Source organism: Miniopterus schreibersii (genome assembly GCF_964146895.1).
Source record: "Miniopterus schreibersii genome assembly, chromosome: 2".
Classification (NCBI taxonomy): Eukaryota; Metazoa; Chordata; class Mammalia; order Chiroptera; family Miniopteridae; genus Miniopterus; species Miniopterus schreibersii.
In genome coordinates this window covers 138,254,697-138,271,042 of record NC_138102.1, presented here as the reverse complement: position 1 = coordinate 138,271,042, position 16,346 = coordinate 138,254,697, and the positions used below count along the sequence as shown (strand labels likewise).

At 40.0% G+C, this 16,346-nt stretch overlaps 1 protein-coding gene across 1 annotated transcript; it reads right to left on the bottom strand.

Annotated features, from left to right (window-relative positions):
- Positions 1 to 7,812: 7,812 nt before the first annotated feature.
- LOC308553953 (putative ribosome biogenesis protein RLP24) lies at positions 7,813 to 8,689 on the bottom strand (the record flags this gene model as incomplete). The annotated part of the gene is made up of 2 exons (XM_081130494.1): positions 7,813 to 8,102; positions 8,569 to 8,689. The coding sequence occupies 2 exons, from the start codon at positions 8,687 to 8,689 to the stop codon at positions 7,813 to 7,815; spliced, it is 411 nt and encodes a 136-aa protein (XP_080986620.1).
- Between the last annotated feature and the right edge of the window lie 7,657 nt (positions 8,690 to 16,346).

Sequence of the window (16,346 nt, the reverse complement as noted above, 5' to 3'; positions counted from 1 at the left end):
TTCTCTGTCCCCCTTCCATGGGGTCACATGGGTGGCTTCCAGCAGCCATGTTTATGCTATGTAAAACTAAATATAGAATTCTAGGTTGATAGTTTTTTCTCATTTGAGTACTTTAAACTGTCTTCTGATCTCTATAATTTCTGGTAAGAAGTCCATGGTAATTCAAATCATTGTTCCCCTGTATGTAACGTGTCATTTTAATCTGGCTTTTTTCAAGATTGGCTCTAATTTTTGGTTTTCAGTAGTTTGACTGTGATGTGCTTAAGTGTGGTTTGCTGAGCTTCTTTTATCTGAAAATTTATGTCTTTCACCAAATGTGGGAAGTTTTTTCAGTCATTATTTCTTCAAAGACTTTTCTACCCTATTCACTCTTTCCTCTCCTTCTGTGACTCTAATTACATATATATATATATTAGATTTCTGATATTGTCCTACAGTTTTCTGAGGTTCTGTTCATATTTTTCAATCATTTTAAAAATAAATATGTTCTTCAGACCAGATCATTTCTATTGATCTTCAGATTCACTGACTTTTTCTTAGGTTGTCTCCCATCTGCTATTAAGTCCATTCAATGATTTTAAACTTTCTTTTTTCCGCCTTATATATATATATCTTTTTCCATCACCATTTATCCCCCCTATACCCTCTTCCACCTCTACCCCCCCCCCAATCACCACACTGTTGTCCCTGCCCATGAGTTATTTCTCTTTGTTTCTTCATTTTTTGTTCAATCCCTCCAACACCCACCCAGCTCCCACCTCAGCCCCTGGACAGCTGTCAGCCTATTCTCTATTTATAAGTCTGTCTCTATTTTGCTTGTTAGTTCATTTTGTTCATTAGAGTCAACATATGAATAAAATCATATTGTACTTGTCTTTCTCTGACTGACTTATTTCATTTAGCATGATGCTCTTCAGGGTAAGATTTCCTTCTTTTTATGGCTGAGTAGTATTCCATTGTGTAAACGTACCACAGCTTTTTTATCCACTCATCTGCTGATGGACACTTGGCCTGCTTCCAGATCTTGGCTATTGTAAATAATGCTGCAATGAACATAGGGGTATGTATATTCTTTCAAATTAGCGTTTCTGGTTTCTTTGGATAATAAAATTTCAAATATTATATTTTTTAGTTATATAATTTTCATTTGGTTCTTTTTTATAGTTTTGACTCCTCTGCTGATATTTTTTATTTTTCCATTTATTATGAGCATATTTTCCTTTACTTCATTCAGAATTATTATAATAGCTGCTTTAGAGTCCTTGTCTGATAGTTCCAACATATAGGTCATTGTATAAGTCTGGGCCCAACCGGAAAAGAGAAATCACACAGTAATTTAAACAAGAACAGTTTAATATGCTGAATGTCAGACAAGAAGCTGTGGTGCACGCCCACAGGACTTGCTGGAAGTCTGACCTCTAGAGTGTCAGGGAAAGCTGTTCATGAGAAGATGTCTCACCTTTTGATACAAAACCTCCTGAGAGGGGGGTTACTATGGAAAGTTGCTGGCCTCTGGGTGCTGCTGGCTACCATGCACCGGAGAAGTCATGCATAATGCAGGAGCCTACTAAGTGAGCACTTCAGAACTAGGAAGCAAAAGGCTTCTCTCCTGTAATGTTTCTCTAGCATCTTCTACTAAGAAAACTTCAGTGTGCACTGACAAAGGAAAAAATATTCAAAGGGTCCCATCCATTTTTACAGAGCAGGCAAAAAGGGTAAATTTGGAGCAGAGAAGCAATAAATCAATAACCAGCAAGGTAGGCTTGGGGTTGATTTCTGTTGATTGTCTTTTTCCTTGAGAATTAGTCACACTTTCCTGTGTGTGTGTATTAAAGACTCTTGGATTGTATCCTAGACATTGTGAACATTATGTTGTGGAGAGTCTGTTATCTGTTATATTCCTTTGAAGAATATAATTGTTTCTGAGTAGATGATTAACTAGGTTAGAATCAAATTGCAAATTCTACACCTGTGGTAGGTGGAAGCTCTGATCTCAGTTAAATTATTTCAGCTTTTAAGTGCAAGCTGCTTTGAGTCTGCACAAGCAGAGATTGTCCAGGGACTTGGACAGTCTTTATAAACAGATGCAAGGGACACATTTTCCTGCTTTTTTAAATTTCTGGAACTGCCTTCTCACTTCCCCATGGCTGTAAGTGCGCTCAGCACTGAACTCCGGTTTTTCAGGCCAGATAGAGGATGGGTTTTCTATCAAACTTTTAGCTGTCGCATGCTTAACTGTGACTGTGGTCTGCCCTCAGGCTAACACTGCAAAAATGGGAAACTCACTCTTAGCCAATTTCTTCTTCCAACTTTTGATTCTCCTCTAAAATGGGCCTGCTTTGATTCATTCTCCAGAGCTTGCAGGTAGTTATTTTTTATATTGTGTTTTGAGTTTATAATTGTTATCTGCAGAAATGTAGGACGGTTACAACTTTACTTCGCTATTCTGGAAGAGGAAGAGGAAGCCCCTAGACCCATGTTATTTTTATTAGTAAAGAAATTATTCATTCAGAATTAAGCTACAGATATCAACATAGAGTGAATTATAACAGAGCTAGGCAAAACCACTAATAAAAGAAATAGAATAGTTCCCACACAAAGAAAGAGAAAGAAAGAAAGAAAGAAAGAAAGAAAGAAAGAAAGAAAGAAAGAAAGAAAGAAAGAAAGAAAGGGAAAGAAAGAGAGAGAGAGAAAGAGAGAGAAAGGAAGGAAGGAAAACTAGGTCAATCAAAAGGAGTTTTGTTAGCCATGGGGGCATCAAAAAGCAGAGTCATAGAAGCAAACACTGGCAATGCCCATTCAAGCACTGTATTGAAAGAATGAATCTTGGCAATGAACTTGAGTATTCAGGCCATTTGACAAGGCCATTTCTACTGTGAAAGGAAATGCATTAAACAATGAAGCATTATGCCTTCAGCCTTTCTAGTGTATAATTTTCTCCCTTAGTCCCAATTTCCATCCTGCTGAAGGCTGAAAAATATGCCTCCCAAGAAATAGATCTGCCTTCTAACCCTTGGAACCTAAAAATATTACCTTATATGGCAAAATAAATAAATAAATAAAAGTGTGGGGATAGGAGATCTTTGCAGATATAATTAAATTAAGAATTTTGAGATGAGAAAATTATTTTGGACTATCTGGGTGGGCCCTAAATGCACTCACATGTATCCTTATAAAGTAGGAGAATGAGATTTCACACACACAGAGAAGACAATGTGAAGATGGAAGCAGAGGTTGGAGTGATGCTGTCATAAGGCAAGAAATGATGGCAACCACCAAAAGTTGGAAAAGGCCAGGAATGGATTCTCCCCTAGAGCCTCTGAGGGGAGTGCAGTTTTGCTAACACCTTGATTTTGATCCATTGATAATGATTTTGGAATTCTGGACTTCAGAACACAGAAATTTCTGCTGTTTTAAGCCACCATGTTTGTGGTAATTTGTTACAGCAGTCATGGGAAACATACATGCACACCAACCAACTTTCTGGATATAATTCGGTGAACCAAATTAGGTGCAACGTTTGTGGGAAGTTAGAGTACTAGTTGTGCTGACCCAGATATTCTGTTCCTCGTGATAGGTATAGTATATGTAAACTGGTAAGCTGACATCCTAGCTCATATCCTCTCCTCTGGTTTATGTATCAACCTGTGAGCTTGACTAATATGAGTCTGACTCCAGGATATAACTTCTGTGCTAACAAAACCAGATGCCTGTGTCTGTAGATATATTTGCAAGTCCCTGGCCATGGTAAACACACCAACATACTAAATAACATCTTGTTGAATTGTCTTGGGTAGCATCTATGTGGTCTTCCCTGGTTATTTCATGATCTTACCATCAGTTCTCTATTTCAAAACTTTATTAATAACTTTAGCATAGAACTTACAGTTTACAAAGTGTCTTCATATTCATTATCTCATTTAAGTCTTATAACAATGTTGCTGATTAGGTTTTATCATCATTTTTATCTTTATATGTAGGAAAGTAATATCCAGAAAAATTAAGAGTTTTTCCCACAAGTGGAATTTAAATTTGAACCCAGTTCTTCTGACTGTGAACCCTAGGGACTAGATTCATTCCACAAGCAAACATCTATATTGTGTTTCATTATGTGCTAGGTCCAAGAACCAGGGATTCAGGTACTAATAAGACTAATTTCTACTGCTATGAGGAGCTCCCATCTTAGTAGGAAAAAGTATGTACAAAGTGTAAAAAATATTTGAACCAAGGGGAGAAAGAAGTAGAGCAGAAAACATTGAACCTAACATTGTACATTAAAAACTATAATTCGCCCGGCCGGGCCTGGCTCAGCAGGCAAACGTCCACCTAGGATCCAGGCAATCGGGGTTCGATTCCCGGTCAGGACACATGCCCAGGTTGTGGGCTCAATCAATGACTCTCTCATCATTGATATTTCTATCTCTCTCTCTCCCTCTCCTGTCCTCTCTCTGAAATCAATAAAGATATATTTTAAAAAAAAAACAACAAACTATAATTCACCGAATTTGCATTTGTATTAAGACGTTTTAGGATTGTTACAGCCTGTGCACTATTTTCTGGGACATTATTGCTAGATAAGATAATGTTTTTATGATTCAGTTAGAACCAGCTTGCCATCCCAGAAGTGGAACGCTGGATTTGCATTAAACAAAACCACACTTGTAATTAATGGTATGTGTGTCTATGTTAATTGCTTGATGAATATATAAGTTGTTTACAGTGTTGTTCCTCCAATAATTTCTTTTATTTCTAAATTCTGGGTTATATAACCCATCCATGTATCATTAACCCTAGAAATATCTGCACTCAGGAGGACCCAACACTTACTCTTTTGTTGTTGTTGTTAATCCTCACCTGAGGATATTTCCCCAGTGATTTTAGAAAGACTGGAAGAGAAGAGGGGAGGGGAAGAGAGAGAGAGAAATATAGATGTCAGAGAGACACAGCGACTGCTTGCCTCCTGTGTGCCCCGACCAGGGCTAGGGATCAAACATGCAACCCAGGTACATGCCCTTGACCCGGAATCGAACCATGACACTTCGGTGCCCGGCAGACGCTCTAACCACTGAGCAACACTGGCCAGGGCCTTAACCCTTCCTCTTGATCAGGTTTGGTGCCTGGATCAGACTAGACTTTGCCTGAGTGTGCCAACTTGAGTGATACAGATTGTTAATCAAGGGGTGCTGAAATAGGCAATATTACCAATTTAGGACGTGCTCAGCAGGAGAGGTAAATGAGGTTCATGAATAACTTTGATACACAGGGCCGGTATAAGTACCATGAGAGACATATGAGGGGCTATAAAATTTGGATAAGGAAAGACCCATTTTCAGTTGGAGGATTCTGAGAACAATTCACAGATGAAGAATGACTAAAATATATTTTTAAAAACCTTTATTGTGCACCCTAGCCAGTTTGGCTCAGTGGTAGGAGCGTCAGCTTGCAAATTGAAGGGTACGGGATTAGATTCCAGTCAAGAGCATGTACCTTCGTTGCAGGCTCGATCCCTGGCCCTGGTCAAGGCACATGTGGGAGGCAACCAATCCATTGATGTTTCTCTCCCTCTCTCTCTTCCACTCTGAAAAGCAACGGAAAAAATATCCTCCAGTGAGGATTAAAAAAAATAATAACTTAAAAAAAAAAACACCCAAAACCATTATTGTGCTCTTTTTGGTGTATTAAAAATAATGCAGCCCTGCTGGGTGTGGCTCAGCGGTTGAGCATCAACCTAGGATCCAGGAGATTGTAGTTCAATTCCTGGTCAGGGCACATGCCCTGTTGCGGGCTTGATCCCCAGAAGGGTCTCTCTCATCACTGATGTTTCTATCTCTCTCTCACCCTCTCCCTTCCTCTCTCTGAAATCAATAAAGACATTTAAATATATATATATGTTTTTAATGATTTTAGAGACAGAGAGAGAAAGAAACATCTTTGTGACAGAGAAACATCGATCAGTTGCCTCCTTAATGAGCTCCAACCAGGGATCAAACCTGAAACCTGGGTTTGTGCCCTTACCAGGAATTGAACCTGTGACACTTCGGTGCACAGAGTGACAGTCAACCAACTGAGCCACACAGTCAGGCTTCTAATATTTTTATTATTTTAAAAATATATTTTTTTTATTGATTTCAGAGAGGGGAAAGGAGAGGGAGAGATAGAAACATCAATGATGAGAGTCATTGATTGGCTGCCTCTTGCACTCCCCCTGCTGGGGATCCAGCTTGCACCCCGGGCATGTGCCCTAACCGGGAATTGAACCTCCATGCTCAACCTCTGAGCCACACTGGCTAAATTTATTACTAGTTTTTAATCCTCACCAGAGGATATTTTTTTCCATTGCTTTTTCAGAGAGAATAGAAGGGGGGGGGAGCATCGACGTTCGAGAGATACATTGACTGGTTGCCTCCAGCACACACCCCAACCAGGGCCAGGGATCCTGCAACCGAGGTATGTGCCCTTGGCTGGAATCGAACCAGGGACCCTTCAGTCTGAGGGCCAACACTTTAACCACTGAGCCAAACCAGCTAGGGCACCTAATATTTTTTAACAAATTGTTCCTACAAGAAGACTGACAATTTGCACCACCAGAAGAATGTGTGCCCATTTCCCTGATACTTACCAACCCTGGGCTCTTTTCGTTGTTTTACTTTTTTCATGACCCCAAGAATTTGTAATTTATTCTAAATTCCATCCTTAAAAATATGTAAAAACTGAGTTACTTAATACTCTTAACATACTAACTTGTAAATAATGTAAAAATATAGAAACATGAAGTATTAATTGTATATTTTCCTTTATATCTCCTACTTCAGTAGTGCATGTGGGTGAAGTTATTTTCTTCCAAGTAATTGATACTTTGTACCTTTGTTTAGCACCTTTAAATAATAAATATGTAGGCAGTTACTGTAGAAATGATTTTATGTGCAAATAATGTATAGACGTTCTACCATAAATTTGATTTTCCAAAAACAACTTGCTTTTTAAAAGAAAATCAGACAAAAATGTTAAAAGGCACTGGATTTCTCTGCTTCCAAACCATTGCTGAGCTGGAAAAATAAAGTTTGTTCTACCCGGAATCTCAAGTTCGAATTTTTCTTCAAAGTGGAAATTATAGAGCCAGTCCCATTTCAGGAGCAGTCTGTTCAACTCTCACCCTCAAAATCCACAACTACCTCTTCGAACAGTTAATCCAGGTCAAACAGTTCAACAGAGGTAAGCTTCAATCTGAGGTCATATGTTCTTCTAAGACGTTAATAAACCAAAACAGGAAATACTGAAATAAAAAGATATGAGTACTTGATGCTAATTATCATACAGAGTGTTAGTGCCTTGTTGCATCTCCCTTTGTATAAAGTTAATAAACAGAATATTTTTACTGCAAAGAAAATTTTATATATCACTAGCCATAAATTTTTGTCATTAGTTATTACATAAATGCTGCCCAGCACCGTTATCCAAGTGGCATGACCATTTTATGTCCACAATTCACTTCTGTCTTTACAGAGTTTTCATGATTTATATAAGTTAATCTATCAGTGAAGGTTTAACTTTGAGATGCAATCCAGCATCTGATGTTTTGCAGATAGCAATGTAGAAGAGATGTGTTATTTTTAATCACCTTTTCCCTTGAGTCACCCACCTTATGTTCAAAAAATCAATAATTTAAACGTTCTAAGTCTCTAAAGGAGATTTTCCAGTGCGCTCATAGAAATGGTTACCGACAGTAAGATTTTCAGAAACAACTTCCATGTTTACATGTAATTTCTATACCATTTTGTTTTCCAGCTGCTTTCCTTTGCACGCAAAACAGGCCTAGATGAGACAAATGTTTTGCTTGACTTCTTTGATGTCCTGAACTTTCTGTAGTTCTTTATTTTTCTTCAACCTGTTCATTATAAATTTAGGTTGACATTTATGTTTGATCTCTTTGACTCTCTTCATTGCATCAATCATTTTATTCCACAGCACTTGATGGTATTTGACAGGTTCATTTCTATGTTTTTCAAATTCAAATGAATTATCCACTGTAAGCTCTTTACCAGCTGCTTTATGGGATGTTTCAGTCCACCTGGCCTTGCTGGGATTGTGCTTCTTATTCAGTTCTGTTAAATTTTATTTTAGAGAAAGGCAGGGAAAGAAAGAGAGAAAGAGAGAGAGAAACATCAGTGTGAGAGAGAAACATCGATCAGCCCACTTCCCACATGTGCCCCAACCAGGGAGGGATCCAACCCGAAAGCTGGGTATGTGCCTTGCCCTGTAATTGAACCAAGCACCCTTTGGTGCACGGGATCACGCTTCAACCAACAGAGCCACACTGGCCAGGCCCTTATTAAAGGTTTGGATTGGTTTTTTTTTATCCTCATCAGAGGATATGTTTATTGATTTTTAGAGAGAGCGGAAGGGGGGCAGGGAGAGAGAGAAACATCGATGTGAGAGAGAAACCTTGATGGGTTCCTCCCGTGTGCACCCAACCAGGGATCGAACACTCAGCCTAGGTAGGTGCCCTGACGGGTAATGGAATCCACAGCCCTTTGGTGCACAGGACCATGCTCCAACCACCTGAGCCACCCAGCCAGGGCTTATTAAAGTTTTTATGACACTTGAATTTACAGAATCTAAACACCTTGCAATCATTGTGGACAAACATCATGTCATGGCTGGGGTGTATGGGCCCCAAAAGAAATAACATTTCTTGATAGACATGTCGAGGGGAACTACCACCCAAATGCCGAGCTTGAAAGGAAGTGTTGTTTTACTTTTAATTTCTGATAAATACACATTACATATAAGGAAACAAAAATAACAATACAAGTCAGAAGACAACGGATGGATCTTGAGAATATGATGTTAAGAAAAATAAGTTAGACAGAAAAAGTCAAGAATCATATGATTTCACTCATAGGTGGGATATAAAACTGAAAGCAACGAATGAACAAACAAGACAAACAAACAAAAACTCATAGACAGACAACAGTATGGTGGTTACCAGAGGGAAAGGGGGTAAGGGAGGGTGCTAACGGGTAAAGGGGGTCAAATGTATTGTGGTGGAAGGAGATTTGACTTTGGATAGTAAACACACCATGCAATATACAGATGATATATCATAGAATTTTACACTTGAAATCTATATAATTTTATCAACCAATGTCATCCCAATATATATAATTTAATAAAACACAATCACAGCTTCATTTATTTTTTTCATTAAATAACCATCTTTATTTTTAAAACTCCAGATGTAAAATGTACTCTTTGGGTCTTTCCATGATTTCCTTTCTACAAAAACAAAAGGCACATAAAAACCTTCCCCACTGTCATTCCCACAGACAGATGTATGTCAGGCAGCCCTCCCGTCACATAGCTACATGCTTCATCCCACATACTTTTTGCGTCCCCCACATACTTCTATGCTTTCCTACCAAAGTAGAGTTCTGAATTCCAAGACTGAAGTACAAAAAACAAAAACAAAACAAACGGACAAAAACAAAAAAAAAGAACCCTGGCTGGGTGGCTCCGTTGATTGGAGTGTCATCCCATGTACCAAGGGGTTGAGGGTTTAATTACCGGTCAGGGCACACACCTGGGTTGCAGTTTTGATCCCCAGTCAGGGCTCGGGCTGGAGGTTACTGGGGGATGTTTCTCTCTCATCTCTCTCTCTCTCTTTTCCTCTCTCTCTGAAATCAATGAGAGCATATCCTTGGGTGAGGATTTAAAAAAAAAAAAAGATACCCTGGCCTGTTTTGCTCAGTGGTTAGAGCATCAGCTTGCGGACTGAAGGGTCCTGGGTTTGATTCCGGCCAGGGGCATGTGCCTTGGTTGCAGGCTTGATCCCCAGCTCTGGTCAGTGCGAGAGCAAGAGGCAAGCAATCAATGTGTCTCTCTCACATTGATGTTTTTATTTCTCTCTCCCTCTTCCACTCTCTCTGAAAAGCAATGGAAGAAATATCCTTGAGTGAGGATTTAAAAAAAAAGACAGTGGAATTACATCCTTAAAGTACTAAAAAAAACCTGTCAACCTAGAATTCTGTATCCAGTGAAAATTGAAATGTCTGTTTATTTTTTACCATGACAAAGTAACTAGTATCAGATTAGTCCTCCCACCTTTTAATGAAAACTAGAAATTGAACAAAATATATGAAATAACTATTTTCAGATATTGGACAAAGGCAGCACAGGATTGTGATCCTTGAAAGAAAAAGGAAGAAAATAAATTAAGTGAGCCTTTCAATTGTCCCAACTACCTGCCCAGAGATACTTTCCAGACTATAGAACAGTGATGGGAAATAAAAGCAGAATATTGTGGTTTTGCTGAGGTGAGGGGACAGAGATTAGATTTTGGGGGAGGCTGAGGAGCCTGGGTTTTGTGAGAATATGAGAGTACTACTGTCAAATATCCATACCCCTGTGAGTCTTTTCCTGAACAATAGACTGCCCATACATGGAAGGGAGAGGCAAGACACCATGAAACTGGCCAAAAATCAGCTACCAGGTAAAGAACAATTGCTGGGGAGTTATAAAAGCAAATAATAACTGGAGCTTATACAGAGACAGAAAAATTAGAGTTCCAACCAGTCATACTGGAGAAACCTTATTGAGTACTTAAGAGCACTAAGCAGAGACCCCAAAAAAGCTATGCCTTAGGAGTAAGGCTCCTTCTAGCCTAAGAGTAAAGCTATTTTAGACCTATCTTAACAAAACTTAAAAACATGTCTCAAAGTATCAAGCTGATATTCAAGTAAACTAGCTGCCTGATGGAACAAAGCCCATCCAAGCCGTCTCCTGTGGCTTTTTCATACAAAAGGCTTCTTTTGGCTCATGCTTTGAACTTTCTTAAAATCTCTCAAATAAGCAGCACTTGGCCTCTGCATACCATATACATCTTGCTAAGTGGCCCCTGGCCTCAAATTAGTGGCAGCCAGCTTCACAACTTGGCCTCTCCTGTGCAACTCCAAGCCCAGCACACATAGCAACCATCACAGATTGCTCTATAGTTCATGCAGGGTGGCCCCTGGCAGGGCACAGGCAGTGACTGACATTGGCCTGCGCTTCCTCATAGGCCCCAGAACCAGTGCACCCAGTGGACAGTTCCAGACCACTCTGGATTACATCCCAACCACCTCTGCTAACAACACACTCAAGGGGCAGTCTCAGCGGGCACCAAAGTCCCACTGAAGTGAGTCCTGCTCCTTGGGGTCAACCCCTGCACAGCAGCTCCTCTGCTGTAGGTGCAGCCAGTCCTCGCAGCCAAACAGCTTGGGGGTAAATCCCTTCTAATGACTTACCAACAGCAATTGAGGCTCAACTACAACAGAAGGGTGCACACAGCCCACACAAAACAGAGGGCACACCTAAAGTGCCTAGCTCAGATGGCTGGGGAAGCTGTGCCATGGAGCCATACAGGACTCTTACTAAATAAGGCCATTCTACCTAGTCCAGGAGATGTAGCAGCTCTACCCAATACATAGAAACAAACATAGGGAAGCAGCCAAAATGAGGAGACAAAGAAACAGTTTCCAAATGAAAGAACAGGAAAAATCTCCAGAAAAAGAACTAAAAGAAATGGAGGCAAGCAATCTACCAGATACAGAGTTTAAAATACTGGTTATAAAGATGCTCAAGAAACTTAGTGAGAACTTCAACAGCATTAAAAAAAAAAAAAAAAGAATATAGGAGCCAGTCAGAAATGAAGAATACACTAACTGAAATGAAGAATGCATTACAGAAAATCAACAGTAGAGTAGATGAAGCAGAGGATCAAATCAGCAATTTGGAAAATAAAGAAGCAGACAACACTGAATCAGAACAGCAAAAAGACCTGGCTGAGGAGCTCAGTTGGTTAGAGTATTATTCCATAATGCAAAGGTTGCAGGTTTGATCCCTGGTCAGGGCACATACAAGAATCAACCAATGAATGCATAAATAAGTGGAACAACAATTCAATGTTTCTCTCTCTCTCCCTTCCTCTCTCTCTCTCTCTAAATCAATTAATTTTTTAAAAAAGAACAGTATAAAGAAAAAAATCCAAAAAATGAGAAGAGTGTAAGGAACCTTTGGGATAACTTTAAGCATATCAACATTCACATCATGGGGATGCTGGAAGGAGAAGAGAGAAAATAAGAAATTGAAAACCTATTTGAAAAAATAATGATGGAAAATTTCCCTAATCTGGTGAAGAAAATAGACATTCAAGTCCAGGAAGTGCAGAGAGACCAAAACAAGATGAGCCAAAAGAGGCCCACACCAAGACACACCATAATTAAGATGCCAAAGATTAAAGACATAGAATCTTAAAAGCAGCAAGAGAAAAGCAATTAGATTCCTACAAGGGAGCTCCCATAAGACCATCAGCTGATTTCTCAACAGAAACTTTGCAGGCCAGAAGGGATTGGCACTAAACAATCAAAGTGATGAAAAGCAAGGACCTACAACTGAGATTAGGCTACCCAGCAAAGCTATCATTTAGAATCAAAGTACAGATGAAGAGTTTCCCAGATAAGAAAAAGCTAAAGATGTTCATCACCACCAAACCAGTATTACAAGAAATGTTAGCCCTGGAAGGTGTGGCTCAGTTGGTTGGGTGTCATCCTGTGCATTGAAAGGGTTGCTGGTTCGATTCCAAGTCAGGGCACATGCCCGGGTTGTGGGCTCAGTTCGTGGTGGGGGATATACAGAAGGCAGATTAAAAAATCTTAAAGAAAAAAAGAAAGAAAGAAATAATAAAGGGTCTTTTTTTTTTTAAATCACATTTTTTAAAAGATTTTAAAAATAGGTGTTTAGAGAGGGGGGAGAGAGAGAGAGAGAGAGAGAGAGAGACATCTATTGCCTCCCGCACATGCCCTGACTGGGGATCAAACCCGAAATCTGGGTATGTGCCCTGAGCAGGAATCAAATCCACCACCTTTCAGTGCACAGAACCATGTTCCAAACGAACTGAGCCACAACGGTCAAGGCTAAAGGGTCTTCTTTAAAAAGAAGAAAAGCCCAGCTGGCATGGCTCAGCAGTTGAGCATTGATCTATGATCCTGTAGATTGAGGCTTGATTCCCTGTCAGGGCACATGCCCAGGTTTCGGGCTTGATCCTCAACAAGGGGCGTGCAGGAGGCAGCTGATCAATGACTCTCTCTCATTGTTGATGTTTCTCTCTCTCTTCCTTCTCCCTTCCTCTCTCTGAAATCAATAAAAATATATAAAAATTAAAACATAAAAATAAAAATAAAATAATAAAAAGAAGAGCCCTGGCCTGGCTCAGTTGGTTAGAGCATTGTCCCATGCACCAAAGGGTGGCAGGTTCAATTCCTGGTCAGGGCACATACTCAGGTTGTGGGTTGGAACCCAGGTCGGGGCACATGTGGGAGGTGGGAGGCAGGTAACCTATTGATGTTTCTCTCTCATATAGATGCTTCTCTCTCTCTCCCTGCCTTTCTCTACAAATCAATGGAAAACACATCCTTGGGTGAGGATTTAAAAATAATATAATAATAATAAAAGTACAAATTGGTAGTTACAGAATAGTCACGAGGATGTAAAGTACCGCATACGAAATATAGTCAATAATATTGTAAAAGTATATATGGTGTCAGATGGACACTAGATTTATCAGGGTGATCACTTCATGAGTTATATAAATGTCTAATCATGGGGTTGTACACCTGAAACTAATATATTGGACATCAATTGTAATTTTAAAAAAATTTTAACACATTGATGTGAGAGAGGAACATCTATTGGCTGCCTCCTGCACGCCCCCTACTGGGGGTTGAGCCCTCACTCTAGGCATGTGCCCTGCAGGGAATTGAACTGGTGACCTCTTGGAGTCTGGGATGACGTTCAACCAACTGAGAGCCACACCAGCCAGGGCACTGGATGGGCAGGTTTGTTTTATTACTTTTAATTAATTAATTAATTAATTGATTGATTGATTGATGTATTTATTTATTTATTTATTCATGGTTAATCCTTGCTGAGGATATTTTTTCCATTGATTTTTTAGAGAGGTTAAGAGACAGAGAGGAAGAAACACAGATGTGAGCCACATCAATTGGTTGCCTTCTACACGTGCCCCAACCTGAGCCAGGGATAGAGCCTGCAACAGAGGTATGAGGTACATGCCGTTGACTGGAATCGAACCAGTGATCCTTCAGTCTGTGGATCGACACTCTAACCACTGAGCCAAACCAATTAGGGTGGATGGGCAGGTTTTAGAGATGACTGGGCTAGAGAAAGATTGGAAGTTATTAGCATGGAGGTAATTATTATTTTTTAAAAAATATATCTTTATTGATTTCAGAGAGAGGAAGGGAGAGGGAGAGAGATAGAAACATCAATGATGAGAGGTTCATTGATAGGCTGCAGCCCACAAACCGGGCATGTGCTGTGACTGGGAATCAAACCTTGATCTCCTGGATCCTAGGTCGAGGCTCAACCACTGCGCCACACCCGGCCAGGCAGCATAGAGGTAATTATTGAAATCGCCAGGGGAGATCAGTAGGGCAGAACCGTGTAGATTTCTAGGATGTTGGAGAGCTCCTATTCATCCTTCCAGGTTCAGCCTCTGCCTAGGGGTGGTCTCCTCTGGAAAGCCTTTCCTGATCACTGCGTCTCCACCCCTCACTCCCTCAGCTAACTTTGGGACCCCTTCTCTGCTTCCACAGCACCCTGTGTCTGCCCCTAATATTTATCACACTGTATTATTGTTAAGTGTTTACCTCTTTATTTTTCTTGAGGTTCTAGAGAGGAGTTACCAAAATTTATGGAACTTTGTATTTTCCTGTCCTATAGAAGGCTCTTAAAAAGTGTTTCCTGAATTTAATAAAATTCTGTGACGTGTTGCTTTCCTAAGGAAGAGATCTTTTTAACATCTGCTCTCTCTCCTCCTCTCAGCCAATTATATTACCCCCAGTCAGTTATTCATTTTGGAATATAACTTCCATCACTTCCACTGCAGTTCAACATCTTTGATCTCCAAGGGAGAATGAAAAGCATTCCTTATCTCTTTTGAGAGACGGCAATAGTGACCAAAAATTGTACCCTCTGAATCCCAGATTCTCTATCTTCCTCAATTTGTAGGACTAGGTTATAGTTGGGGAGAGGAGGGAGACCTATGTACCCTCTTCTGGAATGCCTGGGAACCTGAAAAGATTTTCTAGCTCATAAATCTGCTAATCTCAAAATAAACTGGAGCTGAGGGACAAGATAACTTGCAAATATTGGCCCCTCACAGTACCACCTAGTGGACAATAAGAAACTAACACATGGGCTTTGAGCCCATGAGGGTAAATGGCCAGTCCTAAAATAACTCACTTCTAGATCCCTAGAATCTTTGCTATTTATACATTAGAAGGGAATCTCTGCAAGGAGGAAAGAAATTCCAAATAAATAGTAACATAGCTTCAGGAGTAAAAAGAAAGCCAGGGAGTAATTTACTTTGCCATAAACTACAAGGAAGGGCCCATTGAGGAAATAATTAAACTAATATCCTTCCACTCTACCCTCCCCAACATAAAGACCAGAGGAGAGTGTGTGGTGCTTCAGCCCCTAGTATTGATTTTATTAGTGGCTTTCAAATTTATTTTCCTGCAAACCAAGGTAAGGAATATTTCTTACTTCTGAGACAAAATTATCATGAGACATGTTTACCCTTATTAAGCATCAGTCTCTGCTAGTTCCTATACTGGTCACAACTTTCTAAATTCACTTCATTACTCACATTTAGAAAAACACGACCTTATGTGCAAAATTTCATCCTATATCAGGTGGCTAACATTGATTTTATGTAAGAAAACGTGGTCCTGGCCCTAGCCAGTTTGGCTCCGTGGTTAAAGCATCAGCCAGTGGACTGAAGGGTCCCAGGCTCGATTCTGGTCAAGGGCACGTACCTCAGTTGCAGGCTCGATCCCCCACCCCGATCTGGTTTCGTGAGGGAGGCAACCAATCAATGTGTCTCTCTCACATCAATGTTTCTCTCTCTCTCTCTCCCCCTTCCACTCTCTCTGAAAAGCAATGGAAAAAATATCCTCGGGTGAGAGTTTAAAATTTTTTTTAAGGAAAAAAAGAAAAGAAAACATGGTCCTGAGAAATTGAAAGCAAATTTACACAGATCTTTCACTTTGCCAACCCTTTTACATACGTGATCTCCCCTCCCTGCCTTTCTTGAGATGCAAGTCATGGTCTTCTTCAAAATCCAGCACCACCGTCAAGCCTCTTCATCCCCCAAATCAAAAGTTTCTTTCTTAGCTCTCCCTCAAATAAATTGTTTTTATTTTTTTAATGTTTTTCTTGATTTCAGAGAGAGCTAGAAACGTCAATGAGAGAGAATCAACCAGTTGCCTCCTGCATGCCCCCTATTG